The sequence below is a fragment of the Agelaius phoeniceus genome, chromosome 1 (genome assembly GCF_051311805.1).
Source record: "Agelaius phoeniceus isolate bAgePho1 chromosome 1, bAgePho1.hap1, whole genome shotgun sequence".
Classification (NCBI taxonomy): domain Eukaryota; kingdom Metazoa; phylum Chordata; class Aves; order Passeriformes; family Icteridae; genus Agelaius; species Agelaius phoeniceus.
Genome location: NC_135265.1, coordinates 66773553 through 66796394, shown reverse-complemented (window position 1 = coordinate 66796394; position 22842 = coordinate 66773553). Strand labels below are relative to the sequence as shown.

Sequence of the window (22842 nt, the reverse complement as noted above, 5' to 3'; positions counted from 1 at the left end):
TTCTGAAATGCAGCCCAGATGTTCATGTCAGAGAGTGCCAAAAGCTCTAGGGCCTAGAAGTTATGGGGGATGTGAAGATGGGGTGTACTCTGGGATCAGGTGATGGTGTGGGAAGTGTGTGTCCTTCACCCATACTGCCTGTGCTGGAGCAGCAGGCAGTGGCTCTGCTGAGGCTGCAGCAGTGCATCACTGTGGAAAAGGCAGGAGCTGCACAACCCTGGCTTGCAAGAAATGGCAGAGGTAGCAGCAGGGGGTTGTGCAGTATGAATTATGGCCTGTGTCATATTATTATGAATTGGCAACTTCTCTAAAACATGCCCATGTGGCCACAGCTCTCTTCACAGAGAGCAGCAGGCACAACTTTCCCAGGAAAAATCCTGGGGAAGGAGGTGAAAAAGCTCAGAGAAAGAAAAAACAATTCTTATCTCTATTTGCTGCTCCTGTTGTTTGGCACATGTGGAATGTGTTATGGAGATTATTTACCAAAGAGGGATTTCTTAATTGGACTCTGTTGATGGTTGTTTGGATTGATTGACCACTTAGGTCAAAGCTGTCATGACTGTCTGACAGGGTCACGTGTTTTTCTTTAGTTTAGTATAGTATTAGTATAGTAGGTAGTGTAATATAGTACAGTATAGCTTAATAAAGCTTTTGTTCAGCCTTCTGAAAGCACGGAGTCAAGGCTCTTTACTCCCACGTCGGAGGCTCCTTGCAACAATAATGCCCATTTCAAGGATGGCTCTTGCCTGGTTTTTTTCTCCCTCTCTCATCATCCTGGAAGAGGAAGGAAGTGTTTTCCTAATAAACATGAAACAGTAATTACTTAATGGATGCAGTAAAGAGCCATGTGTGTTCTGCCACTAGTGTGAGGCAGACTTTTTTCCACACTGGCTGTGAGACAGTCATTTCACCCTGGCCCTCATCTTGGTTGCCAAACAACAGCAGTTTCTTGACAACTGCATGGAGACATTGTGGCTCGAGGGAGGGGAACAAAGAGGCTCTGGTTTCTATTCTGAACTATTTTGTTTGTCGAGTCCCTTCTTTGTTGTTAGTTGACCTTTTTACATTTAGCAGGGGAGCAAAAATAGAGCACTCTGTGGAAGAGTGCTCCACAGAGCAACCCTGTATCCCCATCTGTCCCCTTGCAAGGACATGGTGAGCCAAACCAAGCACTTTGCTCTCAAGGTTTTCATTGCTCTTACACTTCCTGGCAGAGACATCTTTCATTAGCAGCCAAAAACTGGTGCAAGAACAGTGCCAGCCCTGGACTTTCTCTCTCCTCCTTGCACCCCTGGGTGTTTGACAGGAGGTTGGGCAGTGAGTGCCTTGGCAGAGGTGAAATATGAAAGTAACTTTAGGGAAAACTTTGTGATCCTTAAAGCCATGGAGTTGTTTCAGACGGAACTCACACCCACATAACGCTTAGCTTGGCATGTAGTAGAAGAGGGGTGCTCTTACCACTGGCTATGGTGCCTGTACTGAGCAAAGTTGCTTTTCCAGTTCCTGCATGGATAATGGCTTCACCAGTAAGTGCTGGAGAGGGGGAGCAGGCCAGAATGGGTGGAAGGCACAGCTGTGTTCTGTGACCCCACCTTCTTGTGGGATGTGTTGAGAGGAACTGCCCCACTCAGGTGAAGGACCACTGTTGGTGCCAGGCTGAGGTGGTTTGGGATGCAGCTCATGCAGCAGGAATGCACACAAGGAATGGGGCAGGATTGTGGCTCAGTGTACTGCAGGCCCTAATAGATGTATTTTGGAGTTGATAGTGTGGCTGAGTTGTATAAATGCTTCACCTGCTGCTTCTGGACAGGCAGAGAAACTGCCTGTCCCTTCCTCTTAAATCACCAAGTTCTCATTTCACACTATAAGCAATGACCAGTGAAAAGATGGAAAATGAGTTCCTCATTTTAGAATGGCTTTGACAGTATCAGCAAGCAGCAATATTTCCTTTTAATATACCTAGAAGACTCTGAAAACAAGAAAAAACAAGATGAAGCTGCCTTTTTTTATATAAAAAAGCTAGCAATTTTAATCATTCAAAAATTACTTTCTACGAGATAACAAACTGTAATACAGGGTTGCAAAGAAAGTTCTGCTTTGGAAAGCACAAACTATCAACATAACCACTACACTTAGAAACACATTTTCACTTTCTAAGAATATACAGTGAAAAAAATGGACAAGGAAATCCAAAAGAATCCCAAACAACAATAGTACAAAACAGGTTCACACCGATTGCTTTTTGGCAACTGGTTATAGGTTACAAAATCACAACTGCTCTTTCAGGATGTTACACCAGGCCAAGCCTTGGAGCTTATCCTGAGCCAGCTGGGTTGTGCTGGCTTCCACTGACCTTCCAGGAACATTATGCACTCTGGAATGTTATGGTAGTGAACAGTGGTCTTTTCTCTAAGACAAAGGCTGCAGGGTTTCATACACAGCTGAAATGGTTCTGTCACCTCAGACAACAAATCCCATTTCAGTAAGGCACGTGTTTGGCTACAAAATGGGAAAGGCAGGAGTCAGGCAGAAGTGAGAAGTGCCTGTTTCCCAGGTGCTACTGATCTCACAACCCAGCTGTTACCAGTGATCTGGCAAATGTTCTGAACACATTAATGTGGGACCACCTTGAATTAATAAGGACAGTAGTGTTTCTGCTTTAAAAATGCCAGAATCACCTGGAATTTTCCTGAGCTACTGCTCACCTTGAAGCACAGCTTTTAGGCTGTGGACCACAGACAAATGGTGTTCTGTGACTTATTTTTAGGGGGTTCACAGAAGACAACAATGACAAATAAGCTTATATGGGTTTTGGAGCGACCAGCATACATGATATTTCTAAAGGAGCCTAACACTCTGCTAACAGTTTTTAAGGGTCTACATTGAAAATTACTAGGTGGGACTGTATATATTTACTTATGGAACAGTCCCATTAAAACAGGACATCATTTTTGGCAACAGTGTAGTGCAGAAAACCACCTACACAACAGAATTCTGGAAAAAAAGCCCAGTACTTTAATGGAAATCAGAATTGCAACAGATAAAATTAATTCCCAACAATATGTCCTAGAAAATTAAGTGCTACTTCTTCATTAAATTGTGTATATGCTACAGAGATGTTTAAATATCTGTTATTTCAAATTAAACTCTTTTCTTTCCATACAAAATATAATTTGTATGTTAATCCTTCTAAAAGGGACTGGTATTTTGAAACATTGCTCATCCACAGCCTCAAAGATGAGCCCAATGGATCCTGGGATACCCTCAGGATAACTCTTGAGTCCATAAACAATAAGGCTCTCAAACCTGACTGTTAAATTAAACTGCCAATGCAAGGACATACAAAGTAAACATGTATGAAATTACATTGCTGGGAATCCATCCATGGTTTTGAAATCCCAGGTTGCACAGTTATTAGAAGCAACGAAATCTGAATGCCAAAAGATATTAAATATATACAATTCTGCCTTCCTCCTTTGAAGGTCCTGTTTCTTACATGGCCTAAAAATGCTTTTCTCCCAAATGCTGTACACCTTGCTTGATATATTGCTTATTGCAGCTGTGCATGTATGTTGGTCAGAATGACCAAATGTTTTACACAACAAAGTAACATTGAGAGGAGTTAAACTTCACAGAATTAATCTATAGAAAGTAATTTCTAAAAAGGGAATGGAGTTCTATGAGAACCATTACACTTGCTTCATGGATTGCTACAAGTAGGTTTCACAACCAAGTCCATGCACCAGCATCAAGATGGAATGAAACAAAAAGAGTGCAGCATCCAGTTAACAAATATGCTGAGGAAACAGGCTGTATATACAAAAGATATGCACTGTTTACCTGACACGTAATTTTTAAGGTGCTTAATTGATGTTTTAGGGAAGGTAGCAACATATACATATATGGTGTGTATACAAATCTAAATGTGTATAAGAAATATAATATAGAACCAGACAATATTCCCAGATCCCTGATTTGATTAGACTCTCTAATGCATAAGAATGTATTTAAAATATTTAATAAAAATATCTAAAAAAAGATAGTATTTACATAAAAATAGCTCCAGTTTGTCTGCTCTTCTGCTTTGCTGCTCACGGATTGGATTCTGCTGGGTTTCATAAGGACGCCATTTGGGCCAGTGAGAGTTTGAACAACTGTGCGTGATGAGAGAGCTCTGTTACTCGGTCCACCATCCTCTGCAGGGATGCAGTGTTGGGGTAACTCAAGGCAGCCGCCTTGGTGGCCAGAACAACGCTCTTGAGCAGTTCACACAGCTGGTTGCTGGAGTTCATCACTCTGTTGCACATGTCCTGAGTTGTCAACTGCCTCGCGAGCGTGTCCCCAATGAACACGAGTTTGTGCGCGCTCAGAATGATGAATTTGCTGTGTGCCACGAAGATCCGCGGGGGCTGGGAGGAGTTGACACAACTGAAGAAGGCATCGATGGCGTTGAGGAGGGAGTTGAAGTGAGTCTCACACTGGTCGGAGTAGAACAGAAGCAGGCGGCTGTCGTGGGAGGTCTGCAGGGCCTGCGGGGGCTTCCATTTGGAGATGTCGTTCTCCACTGGTTTTGTGATCTCTTGCTCCAGACGCTGAAACTGATTGATCTGAAAGGAAAAACAAAAGCTCCCATCAGCAAGTACTCTGCTACGATGCTGTTATGTATTACAATTTCACTTTGTGCCCCGGGACATCCTTGGGTATCCTACCTTATGCTAAGTAAAAAGTAACAGTATATTTTCTAGGAACAAGTGCTTTGGTTACCATAAATCCAAATATGCAGAGTTCAGAGGGGAGAAACATCTAAAATACCTCATTTGCATTAAAAAACCCCAACAACACCAACTCCTGAATTTACAGGCTGTTGCTCATTTGGAGTATTCTGAAATCACAAGTGAGAGAGATGGATCCAAGTGGCAATGAGTCCTACACAATCTTTAAAAAGCTGTCATCTCTGTGGGATTTTGATATGAAAACCCTTTAAATCTCACCTCCTCACTGCTTGTACAATTTTCTGCCATACAACATGGCAACAACATACTGAAGAATTAATATGAGGGAAAAGTGACAGCCCTTGATCTTGTGAACCTACTTTTCTTAGCACTAAAAGTGATGTTCAGCTCAACATTTAAGCTGATGGTATTGATGTTCACTGAGCAGATGTGAAGATGGCACATGAATTCAGTATGGTCCAGTGATTAAGGCCCTGGATGGCAGGTCAGAAAAGCCTAGGTCTCAAGCTGGCTTTGTGACTGACCTGCTGTGAGACATCACAGAAGCTCGTTTCTCTTCTGTGGTGAAATTTTAGAGTTTTTAAACTCTTTGCTTTTTATTATCTGTATCCTTTGCATGCTGCTAAGGGCAGGGCCCCTCCTGCTCTATTTGACCAGTGCTCCCTATGTGGGAGGAATGTTGCATTTTAGGGCAATTATACACCTGGGAGAACATACCTGATGGTGCTCTAGCTCCATTTTGCTCTGCTTGATGATATTTTCTTTCTCCAGAAGCTCCTTCTGTTGCCTTTCAAACTCTTCTTTCCCCTGTTTTGTATAACATAAGAGACTGTGTTAAATCAAAACTGCTTCTGAGCTAAATGGCAGCTCACAGGTCAAGAAAGAGGCTGCTTTGTATTGGCTTTTTCACTGGCAGTGCCCCACTAAGACTACAGAAAATGAAAGGATAGTGTGGCAGAGCAAAAGGCTGTCACTATTAGAAATCCAACAGTCCTCTTTGACAGTAAGTAATCATCCTGGTGAAATTATCAGAAATCTTGAATACACATTAGCATGGCAATCAATTGCTGTTTTCCCACAAGAAGCTTCCAGAAAAACCACAAACAATTTCCACATGCAGAACAAGGTGTTGGGTTTACCTACCTGCAGGTGAACATAATCATAGTCATCCATCCAGCTCTTTTCTGAACCTTCACTGGTGGCACTGTAAGGGTGCTGGCATTTACCCAGGAGTGGGGGAAGGGAGCTGCAGTGGTTCTGTGCCTTTTCTCCATGCCGCTGCATCTGAGGACTGTCATACACACAGTCAGGAGCGTTCATTATGTTCTCTGCTATGGTTTTGACACGGGAACTGCCCAGTGCCTGTCTGAAGAGCAGCTCAGCGTTGACACTGATGGTGGTGGTCAGCTGCTTGGCATCGTCCGGGACCGTCCTTGCCACCATAACGAACCGATCCAGGTCATCGCACTTGCTCTGCACTCTGTTGACAGCTAGGACATTCAAAGACCAGCTGTAGCTGTTCAAGTCATGACTGGTTTGGGTAAGGATCTGGTGAGAGTCCTCCAGCCTTTGCACCTCCCTCCGCATTTTGTTGAGGAGGCTGAACTCAGGCAGGCAGGAAGCATTGGCTGCCGATCCTTTGGCAAACTGGAGGTACTCAAACAGCGACTGCTCTACCTTATCCACAGCAGCGTGAATTTCATTGATGTGTTTCTCCATATATCCATAGGACCGCCAGTCGGGTGCGATGAAGGCTGTGAGGTGATTGACAGCTGCCTCCACCATCTGCTGGAGGCGATAAAGCCTCTCTATGGCAGTGTCTGGATCAAGGATTAATCTTTTGTCCTGTGCAGTTGATGCTGAATGAGAAGAGTCTTTTGATGTCGTTGATGATGTGGACATGTTACTCCTCGTGCTTCCTGTGCTGGAGAAGGACAACCTATTCATCCCATCAGTCACATCCTGTAAGCCTTTATTGTCTTGGAGGACTGGTGGTGGCACATCATAGACACCTTCTCTTCCTTCTGCAATGGGATTTTCACTGAGTCCTGTCTGTTGTCCTGGGAATGCAACTCCCCTCGGGGTATCATAAACATCTTTTTCAGGTGCAATTTGCTGTCCAAGAAAATGGTTTTGATGGTTTGTAGGGATGTCATAAACACTCTGTGTCTGCGGCATTCCACCTGGCAATAATAGGCTCTCAGGAGAAAATCTATTAAGTTCTTTTCCAGTTGCTTTGGTAGTGGGAGGAGGAATATCATATACTCCTTCTGGTCTTACACTGTGGCCTACTGAAGATGAAAAATCCTGCAAGTTTTCCCTCAGGGCTGTATCATCTTGGCATGCAGATGGAGGTGCAGCATAGACCTGTATCACAGAAAACAAAACACGAAACCTTTGACTAGACTAGCGAAATATTTACCATCTTCCATTTGGGATGGAAGATCTGCTACTGACTTTCAAAGAGTCAGACACTTAAGTTTGACTGAGAGTCAGTTTTAATATCTCACTTTTATCACTCATCTCGATGCAAATTCCCACAAGCAGCAAAATCCAAAAAGGCAGCATGCTGCCACAAAGATAATGTAGGTCTAATTATCAATTTATAGTTCATAACCTTAATTTTGATGCAGTGCTTCACTTCACCAGTTTTAACAATTTAAAAACCTAAGGAAGTTTTTGAAGTACTGAATCTCCTTCTCCTTCAGGATCCTACATGAATTCTTGTTATAACATGTCTTTGTCCAGACATGAAAATACAGGATCTTGTGGAAACAAAATAATGCTTACCCCTTTGGCAGGTGGTATGTCATACACTCCTAAGGCTTTTGCTTCTCCCATGGGAACTGGAAGTGCAGGCCCCTTAACCGAAGTGGGGGGAATGTCATATATCTGAAGAAAGAATAAATTGATTACAGAAACAAGTCATCTCAGGGAAAGTTCTGCTATTAGATGAATTTTCTTTTTTCTGTGTTTCCTCTCAGAAAGTTTGAACATGACCAGAGTTCTTCAGGTTTTTTTTTTTTTTTTATATGAGAGAACATCTTGGATTTGCCTAGAATTTTGGACAGTTAGGAGGAAATGCATTTTTCTAGGCCTCCTCTGGGCAATGGTGTGGACAGCAGGCTGGAAAGATGAAGTCAAGGCTGACTTCTCTCTTGAGAGGTAAATCAAGGTCCGTCTATTACAGATACCTCTTGGGGTGAACATACGATCAGAACTGATCACACCCTTACATTCAGGGGGGTTGAGTTCCAGGTCCTGCCAGCATCCACTCTACAAACCTGTGGTCCTGGGCACTCACTGCTAAGGGTGCTCTCCAGAACAAAGATAATAGTTCAAGCTCAGTGACATGGTGCAGTCAATAGGTGGTGGAAACAACTCCCTGCATAGCAGCTGTTCATCTGGGCGATATTTTTACCCTTACTGAGTGAATTACTGTCAACTATGCATCAACAAAGTACAGGGCAAAAAAATGTTCCCAGGCAGCAAGTTTATTCTGTTTAGATATACTCTTTGATCAAAACAGAGAGAACAAATGGGACTTTTGCATTTGGTGTGCTGCCAAATCTTAGTCAACATCAAATAAAACTTTGAAATATGTCTGTGATCTGTGAATAAGCCACAGCATCTAATTAAAACGTATTTTCTCTCTGAAATGGGAGAACTTGCCTTGCTTATAAAAGTCTGGTAAAAATTCATCACCTTTTGTGCTCTGTCAGCCCTGTTGGTACTTTTATTGGTACTTACCCCTTGGAGAGGGCGAACGGGGGGGATATCGTAGGCATCCTTCTGGTGCTTAGAAGGGAATTCATAAACATAACCTTGTCCTGACCTGACTGGTGTTATTACCTGTGGGTAAAGCAAAAAGAGGAAACGTTAAGTCTCTGAGGATGTTCTCTCTGTAACAATCCAATCCTGTTAACATTCATGCATCATTGGCAATGTTAGTAACACCAGTCTGCATACCCTTCTGAGAGCCGAACACTTTAAATGAGTGTTAGTAGCCGCAAATGCACCATTTTTTCTTTCCAGACCAGCCCTGACATGACTGTTTGCTAGTGCTCTACACTGTCTTCTACTTGCCAAGCACAGATTCTGTGCAGGTCTGAGAGCTCTGTCCTTTCTTCCCACTGACCTCCCATTAGCACAGACCACACGAGGTGATGGCTGCACCACCCACTCGCTGAGATCAAGGCTGATTCTACTAGGTGTGAGTGTCCCCACTCCTTCTCAGAGGCTTAAAATACTGTGTTTAGTCTCTGGGAATCTACACCTTTGCTGTAGAGGTATTTCCCAGCTACTCCAGCAGGACTCCATGTGTTACTGTGCTCCATAGCACAACATCCTGGAGAACTGAGTGTGAGTTGAGGCTTTGGAAGTTCTTCACATAAAAATGCCATGCTTAAACTTTCCAAAGCAGGACATTCAATTTTGCTGTCTCTGCTTGGTTTTTTCATGTTAGTGGCTAAGAGATGGGAAATGTCAAGCCCTTCTTGAAGTATATAATGCAATAACAGCCTCTGAAAAACAAGAAAGCTTAGAATTTACATTTTCTGACATTTTGTAAACCATTAACTACCATAATAACTACAAATAAAATCTGGTGAAAAATAAATGCCTTAAGTCTTGGACAGCATCTGCACAGCAGAATTTCAGTACAGTGTGGTATAAAATAAATGTTACCTAACCCCAAAAGAGAACTGGGTTTATAGTGGAAATGCTGACATCTGAACTTCTGCTGGTGCTATTTAGCTCTAAGAAAAAAAATATAAATACTGTAACTCAAAGGCACAACATGATAAATTACATAGGCTTGTATAAGATGTGGCTTTGTACTCGGCTGGGGAAAACTTTACACCAGAGCTACCTAACTCTCCTTAGAAATGTATGCGAGACATACCAACAGCATTTCTACCCAAACATTCAGTAAGGATCCCGTGGCAGTGTTTGCTAAAAGGAATCCTTGCATCCTGGCCAGATTTCACAGTGAGTTTGTCTTGACTGAGGTCTGCAGGGGAAGTCCCTCATGTTAACCTCCTACCACTTCTCTGCTATGTTAACAACACAGGCTTTCCTTCTTTTCACTTGCTGCCCAGATTTGGCTGTGCAGTCTCTGTCCCTGTCCCATGAAACAACCACTGGATTCCTCGTTGGGTGGGTGCCTTGCCAGCACAAGGACAGCTCTGATTCAGTGAGCAGCCCAAGGCAGCACCAGCCCATGCCCTGACTCTGTGGGCCTTGGGGGAAGGAGGAACACTCACACCTGGCAGGCAGGGGAAGACTATGGCTTTTGCAAGTGCTTTTCCTTGAATTACCATCAGAAGACAGGAACTGGAAGTGATAGAGTCTCCAGAGTGCTGCATATGAGAGAACTGCTCAGTTGGGCATGGGGCTAATAGGGCTTACATACACAGGAAGTTTTTTTAAAAAAAGAATCTAAAAATATTGCATTTATGACAGGCTGTTTCTGTCCCACAAGAGTCACCTACTGCATTGAAAAAGTTATCTATGGGCAAAAACTTTAAAGGAAGTTCTTTCTGAAGTTACTGGAAGCTTCCCATAATGGGTCACTCCAGACAGTATCCCTCCCAGGCCACTCTCATGTAGTACTGGGATTATTCTGTTTGCCAGAGAAAATTCTAACTTGTATCAACATCACCTCTTCATGCTTTTTCTGCCAGTGAGGGTTAGTGACCGGACTAGAATAGTTTGCCATATACATTTTGCATCCTTTTTCCCCCAGCTGTGTACTGCCAGTCAAATGCTTTCTACCCAAGTCAAGAACAGAAGGATTTGGTTTTAAGTCATGTTTACTTAAAGGTTCCTTCCAAGGGCTACAAAATTACAACCATGGAGTTGCTTCAATGAGTCATTCAGTGTGTTAAAGCGATCCTCTGGGAGCACTGACAATGTACAGTAAAAACAAATGGCTGTTTCCTGGGTAGCCCATCTCCACCAGCTCTTCTGCTGCTCTGAACACAGTGGCATTAGGCTGCTTGCTAATATGCTGGGAAACTGCTTGACCATCCCAGAGAAAAGAAACAACAGGGTGTTCATGGCAGGCAGCCAGAGGCCCCACGCAGCGCTGGAAGCAGGAGGAATGGTGCACTGCTGCAGTCTGGCTCTGCTTCACCTGCTGCTTGCTGCCTAGAGGGACAATGCAGGACTCAGGATGTGACAGGCTCCAATAAGACAGATATTGGTTGCTCAGTGTGAAAGTTTTATACCCACTTGTTCAGTTTTGTTCCATACCAGAAGCTGAATGACTGAACTGCTTCAGGATAAAAGGAGGCTCAGGGGAGACCTTATCACTCTCTAAAGTTCCCTGAAAGGTGGTTGTAGGCAGCTGGGGGCTGATCTCTTCTCCCAGGCAATGGACACAATCTTAAGCTGTGCCAGGGGAAGTTTAGATTAGATGCTAGAAAAAAATTCTTCACTGAAAGAGTGACTGGGCACTGGTCTGCCCAAGGAGGTGGTGGAATCACTGTCCCTGGACATTTTTTAAAAAAGACTGGATGTGGCACTCAGTGCCATGGTTTAGTTGATGAGGAGGTGTTAGGTCACAGGTTGGACTTGAAGATCTCATAGGTCTTTTCCAACCTAGTTCATTCTGTGATTCTGTGATAGAAGACACCACCACTCTTCTTGCTCAAAGAATTGATCTCCATGAACAAAGTCACAGGCCTCTAATATAAAAAAGGGAGTTGATCCAAGCAGCACAGGCAATAAGGCATAGAATCACAGAAGGCTGGAAAAGACCTTTAGGATCAGTGGTCCAACCATAAACCTAGCACTGTCAAGTCCACCACCAAGCCATGTCCCTAAGCACACACAAGTAAAACCACTTGTTCTTCTCATAGCTAAACATGGTATTTTGCTTTTGTAACAAGAATCCCTGGTCACAAAACAGATGATATCTTTGCACCATGGAGCCTGGAACATGCATGGAAGAGAAGCTTGCTCATGCCCAGTACTTACTGAGAAATTCTCCTTCACTCTGCACACAGGAATTTCATGCAGCTGCAATTACTCTGGTAGCCCATCTTTAGAGGCCTTTCCCACTTTTCAAAAAATCCTGACATACCAGATGCCATATGAATTATTTACAGTACTACAAGGGTGCTGGTTTTATTTACTGTGCTGATACAATCCTAAAAAGCTACACTAAAGCTACATAGACCACACAAGGGAAAGCAGTTTCACTCAGCACTGCAGGACTTTTTATATCATCTAGGCACTTTTGCTCTTTCCCAGACCTGAAGCAGTGGTCAAGCAGTGTCACTCCTTAATTTGGTTGAAACAAAAATGTGCTCTGGGTGTGTCTAACTGCTGTCAAAGAAAGTGAGAGGTTAAAGTGCAAAATGCTTGATTCTGGGTATTCATGAGTAAAGTCTGCCTGCAAGTGCAACTGTGGACAGAGGACCTGAGGTGTCTGCAGGGCTGTGGTTAGCAGTGCACTCCACTTATGGTGGCATTTATTTTCCAAATAAAAATGCATGAGATGCTTTTATGTCTGCTCCTCTTTAGGCTTTCAAAAAAGTCATATGAAAAGCAGAAAATATGATTTTAAGATACCCAGCAACAACCAAGGTTTGCTGATAACATGAAAGACAGCTTTTTTCTCCCAGTCACTTGGGTATATTTTCCTGTGTGGAGGATCATTATCCAGTAACAACATGTTATGAGCAATTTCACAGCAAAGTCTCCTGCAGATGATAATCTGGTCTGTACTGAGTACAAGAATATTTCCTGTTGTAACTCCACCCCTCTTTCATTCCAATGCTTTTCCTTAAGCTGGACTGCTTATTCCTGGTCAATTCAGAACAGAAGAAGCTCATCACCAAAGCTTATCTTGAGTAAACATTTTGTAACAGTAATTAAAAGAATGCCCCCATTACTTGACAAAGGAAAAATGTGGGGCATTTGTTCTTTCTCACATGGGTCATCAGGACATGGGGTTGTGCTGCTTCTTCTGCCTGAGGAAGAAACAGAAGTAACTTCTGTAACTTTTGATTTTGGATATTTAGAAGTAACTTTTGAATTTGGATATCTACCCATAAATATATTAAATTAACTTGCTGCTTCTGAATGGGATGCTCAGCCCTTCCAATGCATTGTTGAACAATTTTTTATGGTTTTATTTTTGATGGTAGTTTACTTTTGAAGATGAATTCAGAAGGAAGGAGGTGACTGCAAAGGAAACGTTCTACATTAGCCACTTCTAGAACAGAGGTAGCAGCCCCATCTGACACTCACAAATTTATTTTCTAACAAATGCCATTGCACTTCATACCTCATAAGGATTACTTTCCCTTTTACCTCTTCTCTTTTAAGAATGCCTGTGGTCACCCAAGTATAAAAAAATAATCCTGCATTTCAAACCAGCAATTTTCCTTGTTTACGTGTTAAAGGAAACAGATGGTGTTCCCACAAACTATCTAGCCCAACAACATTCTCAAAACATTGTTAACCACTTAGTCCGTGCAGAGCAGCTAACAGGGACCAGCCTGGGCTCTGGTGAAATGTGTAATGAGCCTTCAAACTTTCAGTACTGCAAAACAAAGACAACTGAGCAGAAAGTTTGTTCTGTTCTTTCTGAAGACCATGCTCATCCAAAAGCAATTACTTGGGCCTTTTCCATGCCAATGGCATGTCCCTAAACAAGAAAAAAGAGCTGAATGTGCATGTACTTTACAAAATATCCAGCCCTGTGGTTCATTAAATTCTGCTTTCCTAAATATAGCGGGGGGAAAAAACAACATTCTGTTTCTTCCAGGATTAAAAGGCATGTTAGGCTGCAACAGAGAACATTCCTAACTACGGCAACAAGAAGACCGTTCTCATTCTCGTGCCTACAGCAGATACACAACACTGTAGTTTACATTGTTTCACAAGGACAAAGAGCAAATAAACCTACTGAAGCAAACAAAATTACTCAGAACTTATAGAAGCACCGTGAGGGCAAAATTGGCCTGTTCTCATGAACTGCAGTTCCTGATATGCAGAATGATGGGAAACAAGTGAGTTTTACAGGTGACAGAACTGATCAGAGGTACACTGCATCTCTGCAACACCTTGACCCACCCAAATCACAGGCTGAGGGGAGCGAAAAAGGGCAGCTTGGTATTTCCCAGTATGGTGTCTCAGCCCCAAGAGCCCACTGATGCCTGCTGACTACCTTTAAATAAATAGCGCTTTTTGAAGGTGGGAAAGAAGTGGCATATATTTTAAATTGGGACAAAAAACTGCATTAAAACATATTTCCCGCCACGATGCTCTCCTCTTCACCCCTCGGGCAGGGCTCAGCAGCTGATGAGCTGCTGCCATCCACTGCTTACCCTGGGAAGAGTTCTGCCCAGGTGGTGGTGCACAAAAGGGGGCTGGCATGAAGCCTGGGTGTGGGAAAAATGAATCAAAGTGTAAGGAAATGAAAAAAAAAAAAAAGTCATGTCTGTTTACTGCTGTAAATTATTTCTTTAGATTTAATATGAAGCTCTAATTGTTGAAATTCTGTTGCTGAGCCCCTTAAGTGGGTATGTAACAGGCACCTGGGCTCTCTTAGGCTTGGAACAAGCATAAAACAGACAAAGAGAATATAGGGAAATATCAGAGAGAATTAAGGGGAAAAGAACTCCCTATTCTCTTGAGTCCTAGCCTTTTGCAAGGCAGTGACAGAGGCCATGGAATTATGTCAGATCAGGCAGTGAACCACTTCTTAGCCCTTCTTTCTGTGCTGCTGCATGAAATTAGGAAGCCATGTGTGTCTCTTTAACTGTTTTGCAATTTTTTTCCACTTGGGGAGGTTTCAGTGGCTAAGTTGAACAGCAGGAAGGCTGGGTTGAAAAGCACACAGGTAATTTAGGTATCTGAAAGAACCTGGCTAGCTGACTAAAACTGTCATTTTTACAGAAAGCACACAATGTTTCCACTCATGTATTCTGCAAGCTGCATCAGGATTTCCAGTGACTGATAATAAATTTCCTGACACTAATATCTACCATATCACTTTCTGTTCCCTGCTCTGAAAAAACCAAGCAATCATGTTTTTACTTATTTGCTGTATACAATGACAGTGTATTTCCCTGCTGCCAATGAGTAAAGGCTGGAATTTCACATGTGCTAAGGATACTCTTATCAGTGTTTGGGTTTGTAAGTTGCTACAGGTCTTAAGATTATGAACTCATAGCACTTTATTTTAATCCAAATAATGTATGAACATTGGACCACTATAAAATGTTCTGGTGTAGTATTTTCTGCCAAGACTGAGCTGTTGGAGGGCTTTGATCAAGTCTCACAAGCTGGAAGAGGATGGAGGAGAGGAAGTCTATAGAGGCATTTTTTCTGATGCATTGGACTATGAGTTGTTTCTAGTGCTAAGGCCCAAATGTCTCTGCCAGGCAAGAGGAAATTGCCAGAAGTGGCTGTATTGATTTTCTGTTATCAGCTGTAGCACGTGGCAAAAAGGAACGCGGCACCAAGGAGCGTTGTGACACCTCTGCCTGCTTCCGAGGGGGCGTTCACCACTGAGATTTCTTAGAATACTCAGATGTGTGAAGATAAGGACACATGACAAATACTGCCCGGGTACAGAGCTCGTTTATTTCTTGATGCTGCTTTTATCTTTAAAAAAACTGCTTATTTTCTCCTACACAATCTCCATTTGCTGTCCAAGACCTATACCTGTGAAGATTCTGCTGTAAATGCTCTCAAAACCTAAAGCAGGTCCAGATGTCACTTATTCATGGTGTGTTAAAAATGCTTAACTCTTCAGGCTCAGGCATTTAAACAGAAACTTTTAAGCGTGCCTATGAAGTGCCTCACCAGTAGATGCCTAATCTTAAAAAACACCCCTGTGGTATTGTCACAACAGCATGTAAGGAAAATGGGTGTTACAATTTTGAGGCTGTATTATTTCAACAAGAATTACACGAGTTTTGGCTCGTGAGTCTTGAAGATATAGAGGACAAGTTGTGAAACAAATTTAAGATAAAAAATGTGACATCACAAACTGGCCTGGATTTAAACCCTCACTGCTGGTGAAAAGGGTATAACCAACTGCTTTGCAAATAGCCTAATTCTGAATTTTTAACTTCTGGTAGGACTTCTTCCATTAATCAGTATAGAAAAGCAGGGTCATTACAATATTTTTAAGTTTTGCTTTTTTCCTAAATCTGAAGTGCAGGTTTATAGTCTTTCCAAACAACTTTTTAAAAAAATAAATCTGTGGAGTTACACAAATGTTCTAAGCTCTGATTAGAATAAAATGACAGGGCTCTATGAAGTGTGGTGGAATAGTGCTGAACTTGCATTAGCTGTAGCTTTAGATGATAGTGTTGAATTTTTTCTCACTGATGTTCATGATTGCAAACTAAATGCAGATAAAAAGGTCTGTATCTCCAGATCTTACCAAATGAGCTGTACAAAACACACAAAAGAAAAAAATCTCAACAGCTTTGTCACTGGCAAGATTTGACTGGATTTTTTTTTTCTTTATTTTATTATGTTTTCGTGACATGATCCTGTTCTCTCTCACATCAGCTCTAGGGCTTGCTGCCAGTTGTGTTATGAGCAACATTTCTGCTTGATTCAGTGGGACAGACTGGCCTTGAACTGCAAGGCTGACTGGGAAGGGTATTTCCAAGATTCTGGTAAGAGTCATTCTTGCTCACAAAATGTAATGAAAGACAGTCAAACCAACACTTCTGAGAATGTCCCGCTTTTGAGAGGAGAGGAAGAGAACAAGAGAGATGAGCAAATCATACAATTTCTATTAAATTATTGGCATTTTAAAGAGGAGTGTGAAGAGGATAGCTGTCCAACATTCTTTATAAGAGTTTTACCAGTGTAATGTCATCTCCATGACAATTACTCATATTTAGGCAGACAGAGACATCATCATTTTTGCATGCATTGGCCAACAGAGCTAAAAAGCTGATGGGTCACAGGACTGGTGATAGCACAGTCATGAACTCTGAAATACTGTCTATGGATAGGTCTTACAGATAAAGAATCCCCCCCAATTATTGTGTGATGTGTGTCTGCTAAAGCATTCTCTGGAAAACTGTGATTAAGTCTGAGCTGCAGTTTTGATAAAGGAAAAATATGTGGCAAAACTCAGCACCTCAGCATTTGGGTCTCTTGTCCATGACAAAAAAAGAGTATCTTGCTTTGGCCATCCCAGTCTGTCTAGTCTCCCTGCTTTAAAAAGGTCATCACATGAAGAACCAGTTGCAAACCAGAGCTTGTTTTCTGTGCTGGTAATACTATGACTGTCTCTTTTCAAAGACAGAAGCCCAAGTTTAGGGCAAGTTTGGCAGAGGAGAGGAAAGAAAGAAAAAGGATGAGGTGTTAAGATAGGGCAGATTGTGTCTTGCTGTGAATGACATGAAATCCTAAAGGCTCACATCAAAAACCAGTTTGGTACAGTTCATAAAAATAATTTTAATTCTTTTGAGGTGCTTCATCTTTTTTCTGTTATTTCTTTCCTCCTACATTGAATTTCTAGATTAGGGAGAAAGCTTCATTTGGGAATTGTTGTAACAGGGTATTTCCATGATTTCTTGTTTCCCTTCCTTTAAGACATTTCTCAGAACAGATCCTTCTCTATCATCAATTTCAGTTTTGTGAATCGGCATTTCCCAGTGGGCAAAAAAATGGTTGAGACAAAGCACTGCCAGAGAGTTTCAATTCCAGAAGTGTGCTCTCAAGAGTTACACTTGGGCAGAAACAATGGAAGTGCCCCTAAATCATTTAAGTTGGGAACTACACTGCTCTGAGACAGAGAGGCAAATAAAACCTTCCATGAGAAAGAAGCTTGATTTGATTTTATTTCATTTGTAGGGGCTCTCTGGCTCACAAGCTGTATTGGCTCCATTTCTGTATGGGTATCTCAGGGCAGCTTTACAGACAAGTGCTTCTAGTAAGTGGTGTTTAGATTAGCACAGCTTGCTTTGGAAAGTTTATGGAAGGCAAAGACACCTTTTAAACAGATATAAACTCCATCCTTAATTGTTTTTTTTGCCAGACCTCAGTCACGACTGTCTGTGTATATTTAAAAGTTGTGATGGTAAGACCCAATGGGAATATATTACTGTCTTTTAAGGATTAGGGATAGACTGGCTTATGGAAGGTTCCCGTCTCCTAGGAACTCAGCTACCTTAATTTCACTTTGCACTCATTTTAACAATCTGTTTGGGGAGAAAGATTAATTTAGATTCATGTTAGCAAAAAAAAAAAAAAAAGATGCAATACTGCCACTGCTATTTAAAAAAGAAAAACTGACATGCTTCATGCAAACATATGGAATGATGATATTCCGATGCTAATTAGTCATCCTTCAAATCAAAACATCTGAAAAAATCATAGAATGCCTGCCAAGACTTTAGATTTCACTAGAACTGCATTTTCTGATGGCCAGCAACCTGTCTTCATCTACCCATTTCTGGTCTCCAGAAACCACACTTCCTCCTTATGATGAGATTCACTTTCTGAATAATCAGTTTTCCACTCATGTGGAATGTTTTTTTCTAAAATGCTCTGCTGCTGTACTTAGTTTTTAGTACTTAGAGGGCAATTTAGATTACCTGAATTTGGTGTTTTGTTTCAGACATAACCAAATGCTCAGTTAGGTTTCTAACCACCAAGAAAGAGCCCATAAGCTTGCATTTTTCTTTTATTATTCCTATTACTATTGTTTTACTATTTTTAGCAAAGGCTTGATCCTGCTCTTGGGGAGACAGATTTGTGTCCCTGGAGCCCTCAGTTATTGGATGAGACTGCAGGACTGGCCTTTTTTTCTGATACTCCAGGGGAAAAATGCATGCCTCTGGTCTCCAAATAGAACTGATGAAAAAGAGCCCTGTGCTCAGGGAGGAACAGGGAGTAATGTTGAGCTCATATATTTGCTCAGCCTAATAAAATGCAGTCTTTTTCTTGAAATACTTCTCTACAAATCACATCAGTGACTAACTACTGCTTACTCTGCCTCGTGGATGAGGGATTAACTGCACTGACTTTTTATCAGTAAAATGGTTGTTCTCCTATTAACGTCACATGGAAAGTTACAAGGGAAACTCCCGAGCCTAAGAAAACAGCTGTGTGCTGTTTTAACCACTGAGCTTGCATTTAATTTGAGGTATTTTCATCCTTTAGAGCACACTTTGTGAAAGCAAGCTCTGAGTGTTGAGGCATGTGTTACCATTGCTGCTGCACTCAGCAAACTTCCTGTGTGTTCAGCACTTTAACACAGAAGCAATATTTTGTTATGAGGGATACAATTCCCCAAAGTAGAGTTTGTAATGTGAAAGCAGAAGAGAAGAATGACTATATGATCACTACTGGGGCCATTTATGGAAACCCCATCACAGGAAACTGTGGTATTTCAGGCCTGAGGGTAAATGAGGACATTATCTTGGAATGTAAATACATTTTACCAACAAACTGCAAAACACTAGATATGATCTCATTCTTTCTGATAACAAAATAATCTGTCACACAACTCTTTACTGTGCTTAATGTCTTTATCTTCTTATTTCATAAATGGGAAAATAGGCAAGGAAAAGAAGACAATAATGTAAAGGCAGGCTTATTTCTGGAACTAACATTATAAGGAGCCATTTGTTTCTTCCCAGCTAGGACAGTACTTGTGTAATTGGAAGGAAAAATGTCATAATGTGACTAACTGGGTCCTGCTACTGAAGTCTGTGCCAGAATTGTCAGGGTGGTGCTGCTTGTGGGGTGGTGTTTCTACTTTCTCGTGCATTGAACCAGCACGACTCTTAACATAAATAAAATCCAGGGAACAAGGTCTGTTCCCATAGCCATGGTTTACCCAAACCGCCTGCTGAAGGCAGTGACCTCTTGATAAAGTAGGATGGTGGAGTGTGAAACCCTTGATTTGTCAAGGACATGTTTATACTTGGAAATAGGCGGGGGATGAAGATGAGTTCCTTCCCTATTCCGATCTATCCACTTTTAAAAGGTGGATAAATCTGAGTGTTTCCTGAACTGCAGCGTTCCAGTCCAAACAGACCAACAAACAAAAAAGGTGATTTGTTCCAAGCTGGCATTAATCCCTATTTGCCTGATTTGGTCTGTGCCTTGTGGGAGCTGTAGTTCAGGGCTGGTAACTCCCACAGTCCGGTCTCTTCCCTGGACAAACATCAGCCTCATTCTGTTTTGTGCAGAGTTTCCTTCACCAACAGTTCTCCTGACAGCTATTGGTTCCTACAGAAAGCTGTTTTCCAACAAGGAAATAATTCCCTTCATTTTTTTGGCCAATGCTACTTGCAGGGTGGCAGGGACAGCACAACAGATCAGCTAGGGGAAACACTGAACCAGAAAATGAGTGTTTAAATTATGGCAGTGACTTTTTTTTTCATGCGTAGCTTTCCCTACTTCACAGCTTAGGTGTGAACTAATGATTGATCACTAATTATTAATCAGATGCAAAAGAATCTTTGTGCTCTGTTGGCACCTTTCCCAAAAGATGTTCTCAAAGCAATGTGTACAGAATGAGTCCCTCATAATTAATCCACATATTTTGCAGATGAGATGCAAAAGCACCACTCAAGACCATGCAGAACTCTGTGACAAGGATAAAATCCATTCCTGAATATCAGATTTGTCTGAAGGTTCTTTCTCTTTGCTGGCTGCAGCAAAAGAGAATAAGTTCCAAAGTAGAGCACAGAAAGAGGGAATAAATTCTAAGACACAGCTTCCACCTCTTTACACTCCTCAGATGCTCTCCACACTTTGGGGTTTTGTGACTGAACTTGCAGCAGAGCTGCAAAAGCCTGGGGCTAACAAAGGCTAATTTGAACGCTCCTTATCTCTGTCATTGGTAGAGTGAGTTCTAGAAGGTGCTATTTTTATTTGATAGAGGGAGCCAGTACAGCTCTGTTCTCAGCAACCAGTTTGGCCAGAATCAATTAATCACTGTAATTACCTGCCTCAGGACTCCTTTTTGACTCGCTCTGCCTTGCTGGCTTAGGAGATGGGTTACCTCAGCACAGCTTAATAACATGCCTGCTGTTGATTTACTGCTGCTCCAGGCTAGACAATTCCTGCCTGACAGCAGCTCCTGAGCCCTGAGCCTGCAAAACCTGTATGGCAGCCAAGCCACATGTTTGCACAAGGGAAGCAAGCAGACACGTGCAGAAAGGGATGGCACAGAAACTGCTGCTGGTCTTGCCTAGAATGATGTCCAGAGGACACAGGTTTCTTCTCTAGCTCCTGCTGTGGGAAGGAAGAAGACTTGCATACAGCAAGAACTTGCAGCAAAACCTCTTGATGTCCTTACGACTACCAAAATACACAGCTTGCTGACCAGCTGGCTCTGCTGATGGAAGGAGCCAGAGTGGCTCATTTAAGCCTTTGAAGCAGGTGTCATAAGTCTGAGAAAAGATATTATTAATTTTGGAAGACAAAGCAAAGAGAACCCAAATCAAACCTTCAAGATGCCCAGCTTTTCTTAATATTAAGGATTGTTTTAACTGATCCCTAGAGAAGGAGGATTTGGAGGGCAGACTGTTTCCTCATACAAAGAAGACAAGTGCTAAAGTGCTTCCCTTTAATTAGGCTTTTCTTTCACAAAGGCATTAGCAGAGTTGCAGCTGTAGCTGTAAAAAAGCAGCTTAGCAAGACTGGGATGATACAGAAAGGAGTAGTTTTACCTCAGACACCACTGGTAAGTCATCTCTTGCCTGTCATGGATTCAATCCCAACGGGTTCCTTTTAGTGTAGAACTGAGAAATCCCAAGGAGTAAGGGACATATCTACCTCTGGTCAAAGCAGGATGCTGCATGAGGTTTGCCAGCCTCAATACAACACAGTGAATACTGAGAGCAAGGACTCTTGGGTTAAATAAATTTAAGTCAGGACTAAAGCAAGTAGCAAATATTGGCTAGGGCTAAGCAGGTTGGCATTTACTTTGATCGAGGATGAAATCCTCTATAAATGTGTATGTTTAGTTATTTTACAGTGAGCAGCATAGCTGGTCTTTCATGGGTTGCAAGGAATTAAATGAAAACAAGTCACAACTCTGACAAATAGATAACTTTCTAAAGGTTACTTGAATTCAGAAAAATTCATAATCAAGGTTGCTGAAAAAATGTCTCAGCAGAAACTTGGAGAAAACAGGTGCTTCACAGCTTCTGATATTTGTATCTCAACTCAAAGTCAAGAACTTTGCACTTAGACTAAACCAAAGATTTCAGTCTCTTAGTGTTTCAAGGGTTTTAACACAGTCCTAGCAGCCAACAGGTTTATACAGAATGTCCTGTTGTTTTCACTGGAGCTGGAGAGGGTGGGAGGAGGGAGAAGAAAAACCTCTTATCAGTTGGAAAATTTTTCTGTGTGGAGTAGAAACATACATTAATTATGCTAAGCAAACTATCCCAACAGTATTTAGGCAAGTCAGGTACTAAAATGAAGGTACCTAGTGCTCATTCCAAACTAATTCCTTGTGCTTTCCTACAGACTTTAGTGCAGATCTGCTGTATGGTGCATCTCCTGTGCCCAAGCTGGATAGCTGAGGCATCTCTGAATGGTGATTTAAAATGTTTCTTGCAGCTATACCCTAAAATGAGATCTCTTCTCTGCTGCCCCATCAAAAGATTATTTACCAGGTGTTCACTAACTACCTTGGAGGGTATCCACTGTGGATAGGCAAAGAGTATCCTGGAAAAGATTTCAGTGTATGTAGTCTAAATGGAAAGAAGGAAATGAGAGAAAATACATGGGAGTTATCAAGAAAATTCATGTAATTGCTCCAACAAAGCTCCTATCTCTGCCTGTGCAGCAAGTGCAATTTTCTTGTATTATCTTCCTGCACAGACTATAAAGCATAACTGTGGGAAAGCTGAGCAAGCAAACTTCTTTATAAATTGACTTGGAATGGTTTCACAGATCTTTCTCTCTTGCTCAGAAGACAAAAAATCCATTTATTCTTATCAAGGAAAATGAAATTATAACAAGGAAATAAAAGCATTAGAAGATGTCTTCCAAAGGCCTGATATGAAAAAGGCTGACTTGTGGGCAATGTGGGGGAAAAACACAAAACAGACAGTCTTGCCAAACTAAATTAGATGAAAGTTTAAACCAGTAA

At 41.8% G+C, this 22842-nt stretch overlaps 1 protein-coding gene across 1 annotated transcript in view; it reads right to left on the bottom strand.

The window, feature by feature from the left end:
• Positions 1 to 1983: 1983 nt before the first annotated feature.
• The window catches only part of NEDD9 (neural precursor cell expressed, developmentally down-regulated 9), a 38171-nt gene continuing 17312 nt past the window's right edge, over positions 1984 to 22842 (bottom strand). The window contains exons 3-7 of the mRNA XM_054637070.2: positions 8484 to 8585; positions 7524 to 7625; positions 5877 to 7100; positions 5451 to 5540; positions 1984 to 4607 (exon numbers count right to left, since the gene is read on the bottom strand). Of these exons, the coding sequence (XP_054493045.2) occupies positions 4116 to 4607; positions 5451 to 5540; positions 5877 to 7100; positions 7524 to 7625; positions 8484 to 8585 (2010 nt within the window). The 3' untranslated portion in view covers positions 1984 to 4115. The remainder of the gene's footprint in view (positions 4608 to 5450; positions 5541 to 5876; positions 7101 to 7523; positions 7626 to 8483; positions 8586 to 22842) is intronic.